The sequence below is a fragment of the Anolis sagrei genome, chromosome 1 (genome assembly GCF_037176765.1).
Source record: "Anolis sagrei isolate rAnoSag1 chromosome 1, rAnoSag1.mat, whole genome shotgun sequence".
NCBI classification, from domain to species: domain Eukaryota; kingdom Metazoa; phylum Chordata; class Lepidosauria; order Squamata; family Dactyloidae; genus Anolis; species Anolis sagrei.
Genome location: NC_090021.1, coordinates 160,875,098 through 160,890,495, shown reverse-complemented (window position 1 = coordinate 160,890,495; position 15,398 = coordinate 160,875,098). Strand labels below are relative to the sequence as shown.

The window sequence follows — 15,398 nt, the reverse complement described above, 5'->3', positions numbered from 1 at the left end:
AGGATAGCATCCCCAATGTCTTTTACCCCACTACAGTGTTTTTTACCCTACTGTCCCAATTTTTTTCTGAACATCATCTAGTGTCTGTTTTGCCATTTACCTGAATCTCTTGTGCCATGTTTACATTCGACTCTGCAGAAGATGCTTCAACTGTACTTTATAAGAAGAAGAAACAGTCTGTTTAGCAAGCCTTGCAAATGCTGGTTTGTTACCAGTAAATGTTTGGTTTCTACTTGACATACAAGTAGAAACACATATACCTGGGGTCACAAAAAAACTTTCTTGGACCTAAGTGGAAAAGTTGAAGTAAAAGCATTCTTCTTGTCTATTATGCCAATATCCAATGGATGTTTTGGTGTCTGAGGACCAACAGAAATATATCCAGAAGTTTAGTCTAAGACAAAACTGTCTGGTCATGCACCACTTCTGTGATCACCTTACTCTGGAAAGGGGTGTATACAAATTAGGCAAACGCAAAGCAAAGTTTATTGAATAGTCTATTGACCGCATCAACATTAAAAACAAAAACAGACATGTGCACAAACAGACAACAATCACCATCCCAAGACCCCCACAACAGCGAACCAACACACATTAGGTTAAAAAATGACTAAAAATACATATTGTCATTAAAATGTCAAGATAAAATTTCATACCACAAAAATTAAAAACAAAGGTTAAAATGAAGGTTAAAATAGCTATTACACAATCCCAAGCCACTTCAAATATCTGCGTCACCCCTACAGTTGACCCCAATCGCCTCCAATCGCTGTGTTGCTTTATAAAGGAAAAGGGCTGTTTGGTGTGTTATCTTCGCATTCTGGCCAGCCATTAAGAATGTAGTTTTGATATGGGGATCCCAGTGAGTCTTCTGTATGATGAATGGTCCGAGGTATTGATTTCTCTCTTTGTTGTACAAAATACAATTAAACAGTACATGTGTAATATCCTCTACCTCTGTCGCCCCACAGATACAGAAACGCTCATTATATGGAACTTGGTTAAACCTTCCATGTTTAACCATTGCATCTCTCTGTTCGAATCAGGTTCTAGTGAATACTCTCCTTAGATGTTTAGGCATTTCTGTCTTTAAGTATTCGGCTGTTTGAAAAGTATGTTTAAAGCGACTTAGCCATTTCAGTGAGCCGGCTTTACTAAGGGTGGCAATGTCTTTCTGAGCCTCTATATCCTGTATTCGTTGTGCCACCATTTTTGGATCTAATTCCTCTAGTAGATTTGGGTATAGAATTGGAAGATATACGAATTAGGAAACCAAGAATTTCTGTAGAGAAGAGGGTTACCAGGAACATCATACTTCTTGGCAAGGTATTTCAAGAACCCACAAAGTTGCAAGTTAATAAAGTTTTATTATATTTCCCAGCTCTGTAATAAATAGACACACTACAATTAAGACAGTCTTGTAACTTGGCTTAAACTTCATAATGGGAGACAAACCATGAACCATAATTGTCTGGGTTAAAATTTGATATTTTCTGTTAGTATTCTACTGTCACCTCACTTCTATCAATTGTACCAAATGTTAATTTTATCTGGGATATGCTGTTCTCTTTTGTTTCCCCATAAGTTCTCACTCTCCCATTTCCATGTGAATTGTGTTCAGGGCTGAAGAATATAAAACCGCAGCTCACTCTTAATTCAGATGTTCCTCTGTGTGAAGAGGTGTATTTTATTTAAAAATTGTGAATGAACATAATGTAGCTATAAATCCTAAAACTGATGACCATCATCAGAAAAGCTGCCTGTAGCTGCCATTAGAAGCTACCGAGCTAATGATGGGCTGGGCAGATAATCATAGGAAAGTTAATTGTAAGGTTTGATATCGCATCTTGTCAGCAGAGATAAGTTGTCACGTTTTCCACTTGAGCTGAAACTAAATGATTGTAAAATAAGTTATGAGTGTCCTTGGGCCTGTCTGCCAGAATGATGGCTAAGAATATATTCCTGGCCCATCAGTCTCAAGAAGCCTGTTTGATATTTATGCGAACTGAATGTTATTTTATTCCCCCTCTAGTCATGCTTGCCAGCTTCCCGAGTGAAAAGTGAAACTGCTTTTTTGACTCATCCTTCAAGTATGGAAGCTCAGATGTTGCACAGATTGTTATTGTTATTATTACTACCATTTATATATGTTTAAGCATTGAACATTAGTGCCCGATTGGGAAGAACTAATGGCTGACACCGACTGCACAGGATGGCGGCAACCCACTCCTGCTCGGTGAAACACATCTTATGAGTTCTGGTGCTTCTGTCAAAGCTGGTTAGGTTGCAGAGTAATGAGGCACTTGTTTCTTTTTAATTTGGTGTGCCTTTTATGTTTAATAGTAGCAGCAGTGGTCATCTGTTCTCACATTCAGTAATTGATGCTAAATAAAATGTGTTATTTGTATTCAGTCAGGAATATAAAATTGCACGCAGTGGGTTGAAGCTAGAACTCATTTACAGTTTTGAAGAGACCCTTTTTAGTTTGAAGAGTAAATACCTTGTCTAGCAGGCAGAAATGGGAAACCAGTGCATGTAAGCCTGGTATGTTTTACTGGCCTATATTTTAAGGCAGGAAAATGCAAAGTAACCTGTATTCATAGACTACTGGAAACTAGAAATGTGGGGTGTTAATAGAGAAACAATGAAAGCGGAGTTCTGCATCCCGAATTCCCATTTCTTTTTCCAGATGAGGAGGGAAGCACATACCTCATGCTCTCCTCGCTTTGAGCTCTCTGACCCACAAACAGTACGCTATTATCTGAAAACCATTGTACATCATAAAGACTTACAGCAGCAAGTTCATTTTTCAGGTCGGCCCTACACTTGAGAAGTTGGTGCTGTAGGATATGAGGACTGATTTGGTTGAAACACATTCCTTTACATGAATCTGCAGTTGCTGAGGAATTAAACAATGTAACACAAAGGCATATCACAAGGAGGATATAAAAAAGAGCCTGCCTGTATGAAAGCACTTCTGTTCCATTTTAGTATCAGAAAGGGTTTCTCTGTTCAATAAAAGCATATTATAATGCTGTTTTCTACATCATTTCAATTCACTTAAGGTACAGTTAATTGGAATGATACAAAGAACAGTATTATCGAATACTCTGACTGAACACAGAACTCTTTCAGGCATTAAAAGTCAATGCGGGTCAAAAATATGATGGCAGTGCACCTTTAGTAGAAGGAGTATGCCTTCTGAACGAGGCCTGTGTCTCCGATTTTAACCCACTCATCTGCATAAATATATAGTGTGGTGCATTCAATCCCAAGAATATTAAAAATTAATACATTTATACTTAAAATAGTAAGCTAGCAGAGTGAATTCAGATTTAAACTATGCTAATGGATCATACTGGTTCTAAAATACAGCCCTTTATGAAAGGATTGGAAGCTGCCATGCTCTTTAATATATCCCCCATTCAGTGACTGAGCCACAAGGAGAGGCGGCGGCGGCTTCTTCTTCTTCTTCTTCTTCTTCTTCTTCTTCTTCTCATAGCTACTGTTATTTGAAAAGAACTACAGATCCCAGGATTGCATAGCAGTGAGCCGTGGTCATTTAATTAGAAATTAAATGAGGAACTCCAGATGCAATTGAAAGAGGAACTCCAGATGCAGCTCCTGAAGGAGCTTCTCCTTTTGCTTTGGCTCAGCACTATGATCACTGTATGATGTGAATCTTCTGTGTGTCCCAATTTTGGCAAGGTAATTTAGCCAAAAAGAAAATGTGAGCATTAGAGTCAAGTAAATATGGTAGGTTCACCACTGTAGAAAGAATTTGGCTCATGGGAGAGTCTAGTTACCATTGGTTGTGTGGTGCCTTTGACCCACAAAGCAACACCAAAGACTTTGCTTCAGAAGCCACAACATCCAATTTTGGCTCATTAGGTGTTGCTGCTTAAACCTTTGTTTCATTCCAATCAAAAGGGAAATCATCAAAATGAAACTGGACAATAGCAGGTATATTTCTTGATGGAGGCAGCCTTAAGTCTTAATCCGAGTAGCACTTACTCTCCGTTGAGCTTTCGGGACATTATGAACATGTGCAGCTACTGCACATTTTCAGTAGCCCTTCAGCTAGAAATGATAAATGACAGATAAAGAAAAAGAGGATGAAAGCAAGCACAGCACTTCGGCTCCAACACTTTCTGTTTTCAGCTTTCTTGTTTGAGGTCTAAATATCTGGGGATCCTGGGGGAGTTAGGGCAGAGGTCAGGGTCATGTTCCCTTGCCCATAACTAGAACATCTCTGCTCCTGCTTCAAAACTGCAATGTGTTAATTGCCACCCTGGTGCTAAAAAACAAGCTTTAAAGAAGCCAATCCAGCTCAGAAAAAACAACAGCAAACTTCTATTGCAATGGGCCACATTTAGAAGACAGTAATATCTGCTAGTGCACATACCGGTTTCCCATCTAAAGTAGTTTTATTGTTTTGGATGCTATGCTGGGAGGAATAAGACGGGAGTCAATTGTATCCTTTTCCCATTGTGACCCACAAATCTTCTCCTGGCCAGCTTTTTAGAGATGCTAAAACAAATGTCAACAATAGTGGTTGTATGTTGTAATGTGGAATGGAAAGTGTGGCTCAATCCACCATTTTAAAATAAATCCTATGGAACTCATCTCAGACAGTCCCCAAGTTTGACAAATACAATTATTTTTCACCCCATAACCTGTCCCAAAGCTTTCCAGACTTGGGGACAGTGGCCACAAATAACTGAAAAATAAAATAAGTGAAACAGGTTGATGAGCCCTACAAAGATCCCGGAGTAAATCTTGGCTCCCACTCCTGGCACATTTGTTCACAACAATTCTGCTGTCTTGACACAGTGTTGTCCCTCTCAACCTTGTTTACTTAGAGTATTCATGCCAGTGGGAGAGGAGGTGATCCAAAAGTCAGTTCAGAGGAATAGAAAATGAGATGATGACTAGCAGGAACATACCGAATGGCAATAATTTGTTGTTTTGTGCCTTCCAATTTGTTTTTCACTTATGGCAACTCTTATCTCACAATTTTCCTCACAAGATTTGTTCAGAGGAGGAAGAACAATAATAGGAATGAACTAAATTATATTGTCAACCAGCATAGTAGAATGGTTCCAGTGTTGGATTCAGATTCTGGTGACTTTGGGAATACTCTCTTATTCTAAGAGGAAGTCACTGGCTAATCCCCTCTAAAAGTCTTGTACACAAAACCATATGATAGGTTTCATTTAGGGTCACCGTAAGATGGACATAACTTGAAAGCACAGAACAACAATAACAGCAACCAGTGGTTGGAAGCAACCATCTTCAAGTCCACTGAATACTGTTGTTTATCCATAGATATTTAGTTATTCCAATTTTATTTAATTAAATTATTTTTAAACAATCTAGCTTATTTTAAGTGTGCTTTCCTACTTTCATTATGTATGTGCCTTTTTATGTGTGTCTGTGCCTTTTTATTTTAACTTGTGAGCTCCCTTAAGTCATAATTTTGGAAGAAATATAAGAGATAAAGAAAGAAAATTAATTGATGAGCAAAATAAATTAGAGAAGCATTTACTTCCTGCACCTGAAGTCACAATCAGTAACACAACTTGGGAAAGTATTAAAACAATTCAAGGCACCACAATTAGCCAGTTTAATATTTTTGGATTGACAGTTCAATTTTGATTAGTTGTTTGATATTTTAAAAATTGGACAAAAGCAAAGCAATGAACCCTGAGGCTCAAACGCCTGAGTTACGAGCTGTGTTTTCACCTGGCGTATGACCAGTGTCCACATCAAATGAGAACATTGCATAACTAGGGTTAGGATTGGTATAGATTGATATTGAATCAGGGAACTACATGGCAAATCACGCAGAATTTCTAGGTGAATGATTCATCTGAACAATTTTAAATTGAATGTTTTGTCAAATGCCACACGGCTCTCTTTCTAATTTTTATTTTAAATTCCCTTGTGTTTTTCCCCCTCCTGATTACAGATACCGGCTTGGGAGATTCTGTGTGTTCCAGCCCAAGTATATCTAGTACTACAAGTCCAAAACTGGACCCTCCTCCTTCTCCCCATGCAAACCGAAAAAAACATCGCAGGAAGAAAAGCACAAGCAATTTTAAAGCTGATGGTATCTCAGGCACTGCAGAAGGTATTTTTTTCCTTCTATTACGGGCAAAAAAAATTGACATGTTCCAGAGTACTCTGTTGTTTTTAAGTGGAATTGAGGTTCAGTTTCTACTATATTTTGTTGTTACAATGTGGGACAATATCAACACTCTTCAGTTTCTCAGAGACATACAGTAGATTAAATACAGTAGATTTCCCTCATTTGCGATCTCTATAATTTAGGCTGCAGTCCTATGTTGACTTCATGTTGCAATGAGATTTATGGTACAACTGAAAGCATCATTTCAATATTGATGCTTAAGTATCATGGTTTTATTCCAAGAAATACATACTAAGTATTTTTCCTCTGTACAAAAGTTTATTTATTTGTTTGTTTGTTTGTTTGTTTATTTCACTTGTATACCGCTCTTCTCAGCCCTCAGGCGACTCAGAGTGGTTTAGGCCTGTGATGAACTTTACTCATATTAGTATTGACAGTTTAAAAATTTGTCAACGGTTTATCGATAGTGGATGGGAACCAGTCTTTATGTATGCAATATATACAAAACGTAAGCTCTGTTCTACTCAATTTGAGTGTGGTCACTTGTACAGAGAGTGTTGCTGCTTGTGATGGAGAGTGAAATTGAAAAGTTGGTCATTGTAGTCTCCACTGAAGGGTCAGGCAGATGAATGCATTCTGCTGCATTCTACCAGAGCTTCAATTTCAAATTTCTTTCAATCCAATTTTATTATATTTTACGATATAAAATAAAACATGTACATACATATAAATAGATGTGTGTCTGCACTTAGCTCAGAAGTATAGGGGGAAATTATATAATTATACCCTCTTTCTTTCAAGAACAGCATGAAGACTATATCAACTATTCCATACATAGTTGATATAGCCAATTTGTCACTTGATGTTCAGCTTATAAAGTATATTGTGATTACATAGGTATAATAATTCCATATATAATGATGACTACAGTAGCTTTTGTAAAAGAGATAATCTTGCTACTTGATCATTTTCCATTCAAAATCTATGGCATCAGGGTTTTTGTTTGTTTAACTGTGCTTAAGGTAACTTAGAACAAAAAAATGATGTTGTCAAGCTGTGGAAACTCTGAGCTCACAAGCAAAACACACCAATGCTGTGAAAAACTCAAAATGTTTTCAAAAGTAATAATTTCGGAAGAATAGAGGCAATGCTACAGTCACATCAGCAAAAGTCCCCATCCTCTTCCTTCTAATGTTTGAAGTCTTTAAATTAACAGCTCCAGGATAATAGTGGAACAGGTCCTATTCCTTATTATTGCCTTAATCCCCTATATTTTGGGGACTCAAATAATGGTAGATGTTAAAGGCCGAGGAAGGAATATTCTCTAAGATCTCAGGCTGTGAAGGGCAAATTCATAAGCCCTTACACATGAGCCTGAAAGTTGCACAACTGACATATTCCAGATCTTTTCCCTGTGAATAGATGGGATTCTCTGGAGGGGGGAGGAGAACATGTCAAGGAAACAGTCATTGCAACGTGCAAATGTCTTACATGTTCTTCATAGACATAAGCAACTTGGCAAGTACACATGGCCATTTATCAATTCAGATCACCTTTCTGTATCAGTCTCCTTTAATCTCTTTTCTTCCAGAAGAAAAGCAATTTTACTCATAATTCTCTTGCCCTATTCTGTGTCTCCTAATCAATCTTACAGTGAAGCTACTAAACTTACAACACTTAATGTAACTATCACTAGAGGCATTGAGTAGTTTTGTATAACTGAAATAAAATAATATACACAATCCCGCATTGCTGACTCCATTGTGTAACTTCGGGTAAGTATCACTCAGTCAGAGTGATCCTTTTTGTTTGTCAAATCATGTTCCACCATCAGCCCAAACTTCACATGCCTCAAATAACCTGTTCTTATACATTCTCCTTTCTTCTCCCCATCTCCTTCAAAATATGTTTTTAAGTCCAGGAAGCACATGAAAAATATATTTATTCCATATGATAAATTATATCCAAATTAAACAAACACCTAAAATCAATACATTGTCATTGTTGTTACTTAGAGTACTTTGACACAGAGACTGTGCTTCCTTTTTCCTTTTTCAATGTACAAGGGAAGATGGAAGCACAACCATGTACCTCAAGGCAAGGAGGAAGGAGGCCAATGACAGTTAGGATCCCTTTTATAGAAAGGCAGTAATGATTTCTTAGAATAAAATACATGTTTAATTATCTGGGTGTTTTTTGTTTTGTTTTGTTTTTTGCTAAATATGTGCAGTAGTATTAAAATGGTTCTACTTTACAAGAATAGTTTTCAAAGTACTCATTTTCAGTATCAGCTTTTGCTTTGCTTTGTTTTTTACTGGAATATTCTATCCCTATTTTTGTCTTTGTAAATTTTGTGTACCAGCATTTCATCTTGTTTTGCTTTACTGCAGATTATTTGAGCCCAAGTATTTGTTAGAACAGATGGGTTGTTCCAGCATAAAGTTCTAAAACAAATAGATTTGAAGAGCTCAGGAACTTTTTGCTGAACAATCCCAGGGCCTTATAATTTCTCAACAAACCATAGTCCATTAAATAGCTGTAGCTGTGGTCTTGTTATCCCAAGAGCAGCTCTACCACAATTCAGCTGAGTGAGATGTTTCTCTCAGACAGCAGATGTTAGATATGAAAAGTGGACTCTGGAAGACAGAGTTGTGTATGCCATTTATACCCTATAACTAACCTACTGTCCTGAATTATAGTAGAGAATGCTGTTCTATGGCTTTTTCGAAATAAGATTCAGCTGTGAGTCCAAACAAGCTTCTATACATAAAATAGAGGGGAGATGGCAGAATGCCTCAGGTAGCACAATGTTGGGAACAGACTTATTTAGAATCATAGAGTTGGAAGAGACCTCATGGGCCATCCAGTCCAACCCCCTGCCAAGAAGCGCAAAAATCACATTCAAAGCACCCCTGACAGATGGCTATCCAGCCTGTGTTTAAAAGCCTCCAAAGAAGGAGCCCCCACCACACTGCTGGGCAGAGAGTTCCACTGCTGAACAGCTCTCACAGTTAGGAAGTTCTTCCTCATGTTCAGATGGAATCTCCTAGTTTGAAGCCATTGTTCTGCGTCCTAGTCTCCAGGGCGGCAGAAAACAAGCTTGCTCCCTCCTCTCCCTATGACTTCCCCTCACATCTTGATACATGGCTATCATGTCTCCTCTCAGCCTTGCCTTCTGCAAGCTAAACATGCCCAGCTCTTTAAGCCGCTCCTTATAGAGCTTCCAGACCCTTGATAATTTTAGTTGCCCTCCTCTGGACACATTCCAGCTTGTCAACATCTCTCTTCAGTTGTGGTGCCTAGAATTGGACACAGTATTCCAGGAGTGATCTGACCAAGGCATAATAAAGGGGTAGCATGACTTCTAGACTCCTATTCATGCAGGCCAAAATCCCATTGGCTTTTTTTGCCACCACATGACATTGTTGGCTCATGTTTAACTTGTTTTCCACGAGGACTCCAAGATCTTTTTCATGTGTACTGCTCTCGAGCCAGCAGTTTAGTGTCCATACTAAGGAAGAGAAAGTATATTTTGCCCCTCCAAAGGCTATTACTTACTCAGTGTGTACCCTGTTCCTCCTCACCCATATTAAGCAGCTGTTCCATTGAATATCAGCTGCTTTGTCCTTGTGACATACAGAGAATCATAGAATCATAGAATCATAGAATCAAAGAGTTGGAAGAGACCTCATGGGCCATCCAGTCCAACCCCCTGCCAAGAAGCAGGAATATTGCATTCAAATCACCCCTGACAGATGGCCATCCAGCCTCTGTTTAAAAGCTTCCAAGGAAGGAGCCTCCACCACACTCCGGGGCAGAGAGTTCCACTGCTGAACGGCTCTCACAGTCAGGAAGTTCTTCCTCATGTTCAGATGGAATCTCCTTTCTTGTAGTTTGAAGCCATTGTTCCGTGTCCTAGTCTCCAAGGAAGCAGAAAACAAGCTTGCTCCCTCCTCCCTGTGGCTTCCTCTCACATATTTATACATGGCTATCATATCTCCTCTCAGCCTTCTCTTCTTCAGGCTAAACATGCCCAGTTCCCTAAGCCGCTCCTCATAGGGCTTGTTCTCCAGACCCTTGATCATTTTAGTCGCCCTCCTCTGGACACTTTCCAGCTTGTCAATATCTCTCTTGAATTGTGGTGCCCAGAATTGGACACAATATTCCAGATGTGGTCTAACCAAAGCAGAATAGAGGGGTAGCATTACTTCCTTAGATCTAGACACTATGCTCCTATTGATGCAGGCCAAAATCCCATTGGCTTTTTTTGCCGCCACATCACATTGCTGGCTCATGTTCAACTTGTTGTCCACGAGGACTCCAAGATCTCTTTCACACGTACTGCTCTCGAGCCAGGCGTCCCCCATTCTGTATCTTTGCATCTCATTTTTTCTGCCAAAGTGGAGTATCTTGCATTTGTCACTGTTGAACTTCATTTTGTTAGTTTTGGCCCATCTCTCTAATCTGTCAAGATCGTTTTGAATCCTGCTCCTGTCCTCTGGACTATTGGCTATCCCTCCCAATTTGGTGTCGTCTGCAAACTTGATGATCATGCCTTCTAGCCCTTCATCTAAGTCATTAATAAAGATGTTGAACAGGACCGGGCCCAGGACGGAACCCTGCGGCACTCCGCTCGTCACTTCTTTCCAAGATGAAGAGGAAGCATTAGTGAGCACTCTCTGTGTTCGTCCACTTAACCAATTACAGATCCACCTCACCGTAGTTTTGCCTAGCCCACATTGGACTAGTTTCCTTGCCAGAAGGTCATGGGGGACCTTGTCGAAGGCCTTACTGAAATCCAGGTACGCTACATCCACGGCATTCCCCGCATCTACCCAGCTTGTAGCTCTATCGAAGAAAGAGATCAGATTAGTCTGGCATGACTTGTTTTTGATAAATCCATGTTGACTATTAGCGATGACTGCATTTGTTTCTAAGTGTTTGCAGACCACTTCCTTAACAATCTTTTCCAGAATCTTGCCCGGTATCGACGTGAGGCTGACCGGACGGTAGTTGTTTGGGTCGTCCTTTTTTCCCTTCTTGAAGATTGGGACCACATTGGCCCTCCTCCAATCTGCTGGAACTTCTCCCGTTCTCCAAGAACTCTCAAAGATGGTTGCCAATGGTTCCGAAATGACTTCCGCTAGTTCCTTCAATACTCTTGGGTGTAGTTGATCTGGTCCTGGGGACTTGAACTCATTAAGAGCGGCCAGGTATTCCTGGACGACTTCTTTCCCAATTTGGGGTTGGATGTCCTCCAATCCCTCATCCACTCCATCTTGCTGAGGTTGAAGACTCTCTTTTTGTGAGAAGACCGAGGCAAAGAAGGCATTAAGTAGTTCTGCCTTTTCCCTATCCCCTGTCAGCATTGCCCCATCTTCTCCTCGAAGAGGTCCTATCGCCTCCTTGTTTTTCCTTTTTCTACTGACATAAGAATAGAAGCCCTTTTTATTGTTTTTAATGTCCCTGGCAAGTCTGAGCTCGTTTTTTGCTTTAGCTTTGCGGACCTTTTCCCTACAGGTGTTGGCTATTTGTTTGAATTCTTCTTTGGTGATTTCTCCCTTTTTCCACTTCTTGTGCATGTCTCTTTTGTGTCTTAGCACAGTTAGAAGTTCTTTGGACATCCATTCTGGCTTCTTTGCACTTGTCCTATTTTTTCTCTTTGTTGGCACGGTTTGCAATTGCGCCTTGAGTATTTCACTCTTGAGAAGTTCCCATCCATCCGTAGCTCCCTTGTCTTTTAGTATCTGTGTCCACGGAATGCTGCTCAGCGTTTCCTTCATTTTTTGGAAATCAGCTCTCCTAAAGTCCAAAATGCGGGTTTGACTTGTCTTAGTTTCGGCCTTCCTTTGTACCTCAAATTGCAGGAGCACATGGTCACTTGCCCCTAAGGATCCTACCACTTCGACCGCATCGATCAGGTCCTCCGCATTTGTTAGGATGAGATCAAGAGTAGCCAATCCCCTTGTTGCCTCTTCTACCTTCTGGACCATGAAATTGTCTGCAAGGCAAGCGAGGAATTTGTTGGACCTTGTACTCTTGGCCGAGTTTGTTTTCCAGCAAATATCGGGATAGTTGAAATCGCCCATGACTACTACATCTCTTTTCTGTGCCTGTTTGGTCAACTGTTGGCAGAAGACTTCATCAAGATCTTCCTCCTGGCTTGGGGGTCTGTAGTAGACGCCTACAACGACATCTTTTTGAGTCCCAGTTCCCTTGATTCTTATCCAGATGATTTCAAGCTGGTTTCCCAGATTGCTGTCTTGAATTTCTTCTGCAGCATAAGAGTTTTTGACATATAAGGCTACTCCGCCTCCTCTCCCCTTTGTTCGGTTTCTGTGAAAGAGGTTATACCCCTCGATATCTACATTCCAGCGATAGGAGTTATCCCACCAGGTTTCAGTGATGGCTATGATATCATATTTGTGGTGTTGTGCTAGAAGTTGGAGTTCGTCTTGTTTATTTCCCATGCTCTGTGCATTAGTGTAAAGACATGTGAGCCCCTGGGATCTTCCCTTGAGCTGTTTAATTGGGATTATTGTGCTTTTGGTACGTGGTCCTTGTTGTGTTTGTGCAGCCCTCCGTTTAGCCTTCTGGCGATTCCCAGACATTATGGGTAAAGTAGTGTTCGCAAGGCTGTTGTCCCCCTCCCCCGGTGGACCTAGTTTAAAGTGCGTCTAATGAGGTTTGCGAGTCTGTGAGCAAAAAGGTGTTTTCCTACTTGTGTGAGATGCACCCCATCCCTTGCCAGTAGGCCATCCTCCTGGAATAGCAGGCCATGGTCGAGGAAGCCAAAGCGTTCCTCCTGACACCATTTTCTAAGCCAGTCATTGACCTGTACTATTTTTCTGGCTCTTGTGGGTCCGTGTCTTACAACAGGGAGGAGGGATGAAAAGACCACCTGTACATTACATTCTTTTAGCATTGCTCCTAGAGCTCGAAAATCATTTGTGATCTTTTGAAACGTATGCCTTGCAGTATCATTGGTTCCTACATGAATCAACATGAGGGGAGGACGGTGATAGGGCTTGAGGAGCCTGGTGAGCCTCTGAGTGATATGGTGTATTTTTGCCCCCGGTAGGCAGCATATTTCTCGAGCCATCCCATCTGGTCTGGAAATGACAGCTTCCGTTCCTCTAAGGAGGGAGTCGCCTACTACCAAGACCTGTTTACTTTCAGGAATGACAGCGCCCCTTTTGTGCAATGTAGTGTGTAGGTCTCCAGAAATGTGATCCTGTTGGTGTGAATTGTGTAGGTGAAAAGTGTTGTCCTCCTCCTCGACATCCCCGGTGCATTCGTCAAGGACAATCCATTGAGATTCGTCCGAGAGCCTATGGTTCTCCTGTATGTGTTCCTGTTGCTCCTGGTCTATGGTTGGGGATGGTACACCTGCAGGATTGTGCAAGTGTGAATGTTGTGAAGTGTTGTCCCTGTCAGGGCTATCCCCCGCACACTGATCAAGGATGAGCCACTGATCAGTACCTAAGCCATTCTGGTCTTCCCCAATATGTTGTGTTTCTTGGTCAGGTGCTAGTTGTGTGAGAATTTGGAATCTATTGTGTAACTGCAGCTGAGCGGAGGTATTCTGAGGAGGCTTCTGGGTCCTATGTGTCCTTCTAAGGGTGACATTTCTCCAAGCCTGAGGGTTGTCCACATCTGAGGTGCTGTTCTGTTGAGCCTCCCCGTAATGTTGGTGTGATATGGGCTGCGTGTCTAGGCCAGTGTGGTGAGTGGTGTCTAAGAAGAGCTCAAGTTCCTGAATGTCCTTAAGGGTCTTAATACGGTCCTCGAGTTGTCGTATCCTGTGTTCCATGCGAGTGATCTGTGTACACTTGGGGCAGATGTAATTGAGTAATTGTAGTGTGAAAAAGCTGAACATGCCACAGCTTGTGCATGAGATGGGAAGTTTCCGTGTTTGTTCCATCTGGAGGTTGCTAATGCTCTTGGTGTGTGTTTGATGTTGTTGTCTGTATGCAGGGGTGAAAGTATAGGTTACTGAGTGTATGAGTTCAAAGAAAGCAGCCCTGAAAGCTGTTAAATTCAAACAAAGCTTACCCTGAAGCAGAAGGAAACAAAATGGGTTCCTGCTTCCTCAACTTCTGTGGAAAGCCCAGCTGCCCCTTGGGTTCAGACACTGGTTTATATAGGATAACCAGGAAGCCCTGCCTCTCAGCAGTTAGTTTTTAAACTCAGGAAGCCCCGCCTCTCAAAGAAAGCAGCCCTGAAAGCTGTTAAATTCAAACAAAGCTTACCCTGAAGCAGAAGGAAACAAAATGGGTTCCTGCTTCCTCAACTTCTGTGGAAAGCCCAGCTGCCCCTTGGGTTCAGACACTGGTTTATATAGGATAACCAGGAAGCCCCGCCTCTCAGCAGTTAGTTTTTAAACTCAGGAAGCCCCGCCTCTCAAAGAAAGCAGCCCTGAAAGCTGTTAAATTCAAACAAAGCTTACCCTGAAGCAGAAGGAAACAAAATGGGTTCCTGCTTCCTCAACTTCTGTGGAAAGCCCAGCTGAGGCGGAATATTACTGTACCTTCAGAAGCAGGAGGGCAGAAATTAATAAAAATCTAAACTGAATTCCCAGAGATACACTTTTAAGTAAGGCACAAAGGTCACGGGTTGGGAAACCTTCAACATCAGTTGTCACAGCCTATCTGACATAAAAGGATTGCTGTTGAAAGGCCGTTATGTTGATACTGAGGAGCTGAAGACAAGGGAGGAGAAACTCATCTATTGTTTTAACTCACTTCATTGCAGACTAAATACGTTGAAAGCTTTCTTCTGCTCTTTCAGTTCTTGTTAACTTTAGGGTCAGAAGAGGCTGCCAGTCACGCCTTCCCAGTTGGAAGGAAGAGTGACATGGTAGCCAACAGGAAAAAACTGATTCTCAGAAGGACAAGCACTGTGATGAAGTGGTTTATATTGCACACACTTGCATAAATTGGAATCTTGAAGCAGAAGCCTGTAAAATAAAAATTAAACTCCTTGTATCTATTGAAAATTAGCGAGTATGTAAGAGTGTAAGTATTAATATCAATACTAGGTGTATTAGATTTTTATTTTATTTTATTTTATTTTATTTTATGGTACTAATGTAAGAAAACATAACATTTGCAAACACTGTAGTGATGGTTTCCTTTCCATGGTTCAGAAATGTCAATGAAGGATATTGCTAACAGTTATTGGTTGGGGTGAAGGAATGTTATTGGGTGCAAATGTTTCAGACTTGATTGTTTCAGTTGCAGCAGCA

At 40.9% G+C, this 15,398-nt stretch overlaps 1 protein-coding gene across 6 annotated transcripts in view; it reads left to right on the top strand.

Annotated features, from left to right (window-relative positions):
- Positions 1–15,398, top strand: part of AGAP1 (ArfGAP with GTPase domain, ankyrin repeat and PH domain 1) — a 406,754-nt gene that overhangs the window by 282,820 nt on the left and 108,536 nt on the right. For all 6 annotated transcript variants that reach the window (XM_060783920.2, XM_060783904.2, XM_060783913.2 and 3 more), the window contains one exon: positions 5,972–6,133. In XM_060783920.2, coding sequence (XP_060639903.2) covers positions 5,972–6,133 — 162 coding nt within the window. The remainder of the gene's footprint in view (positions 1–5,971; positions 6,134–15,398) is intronic.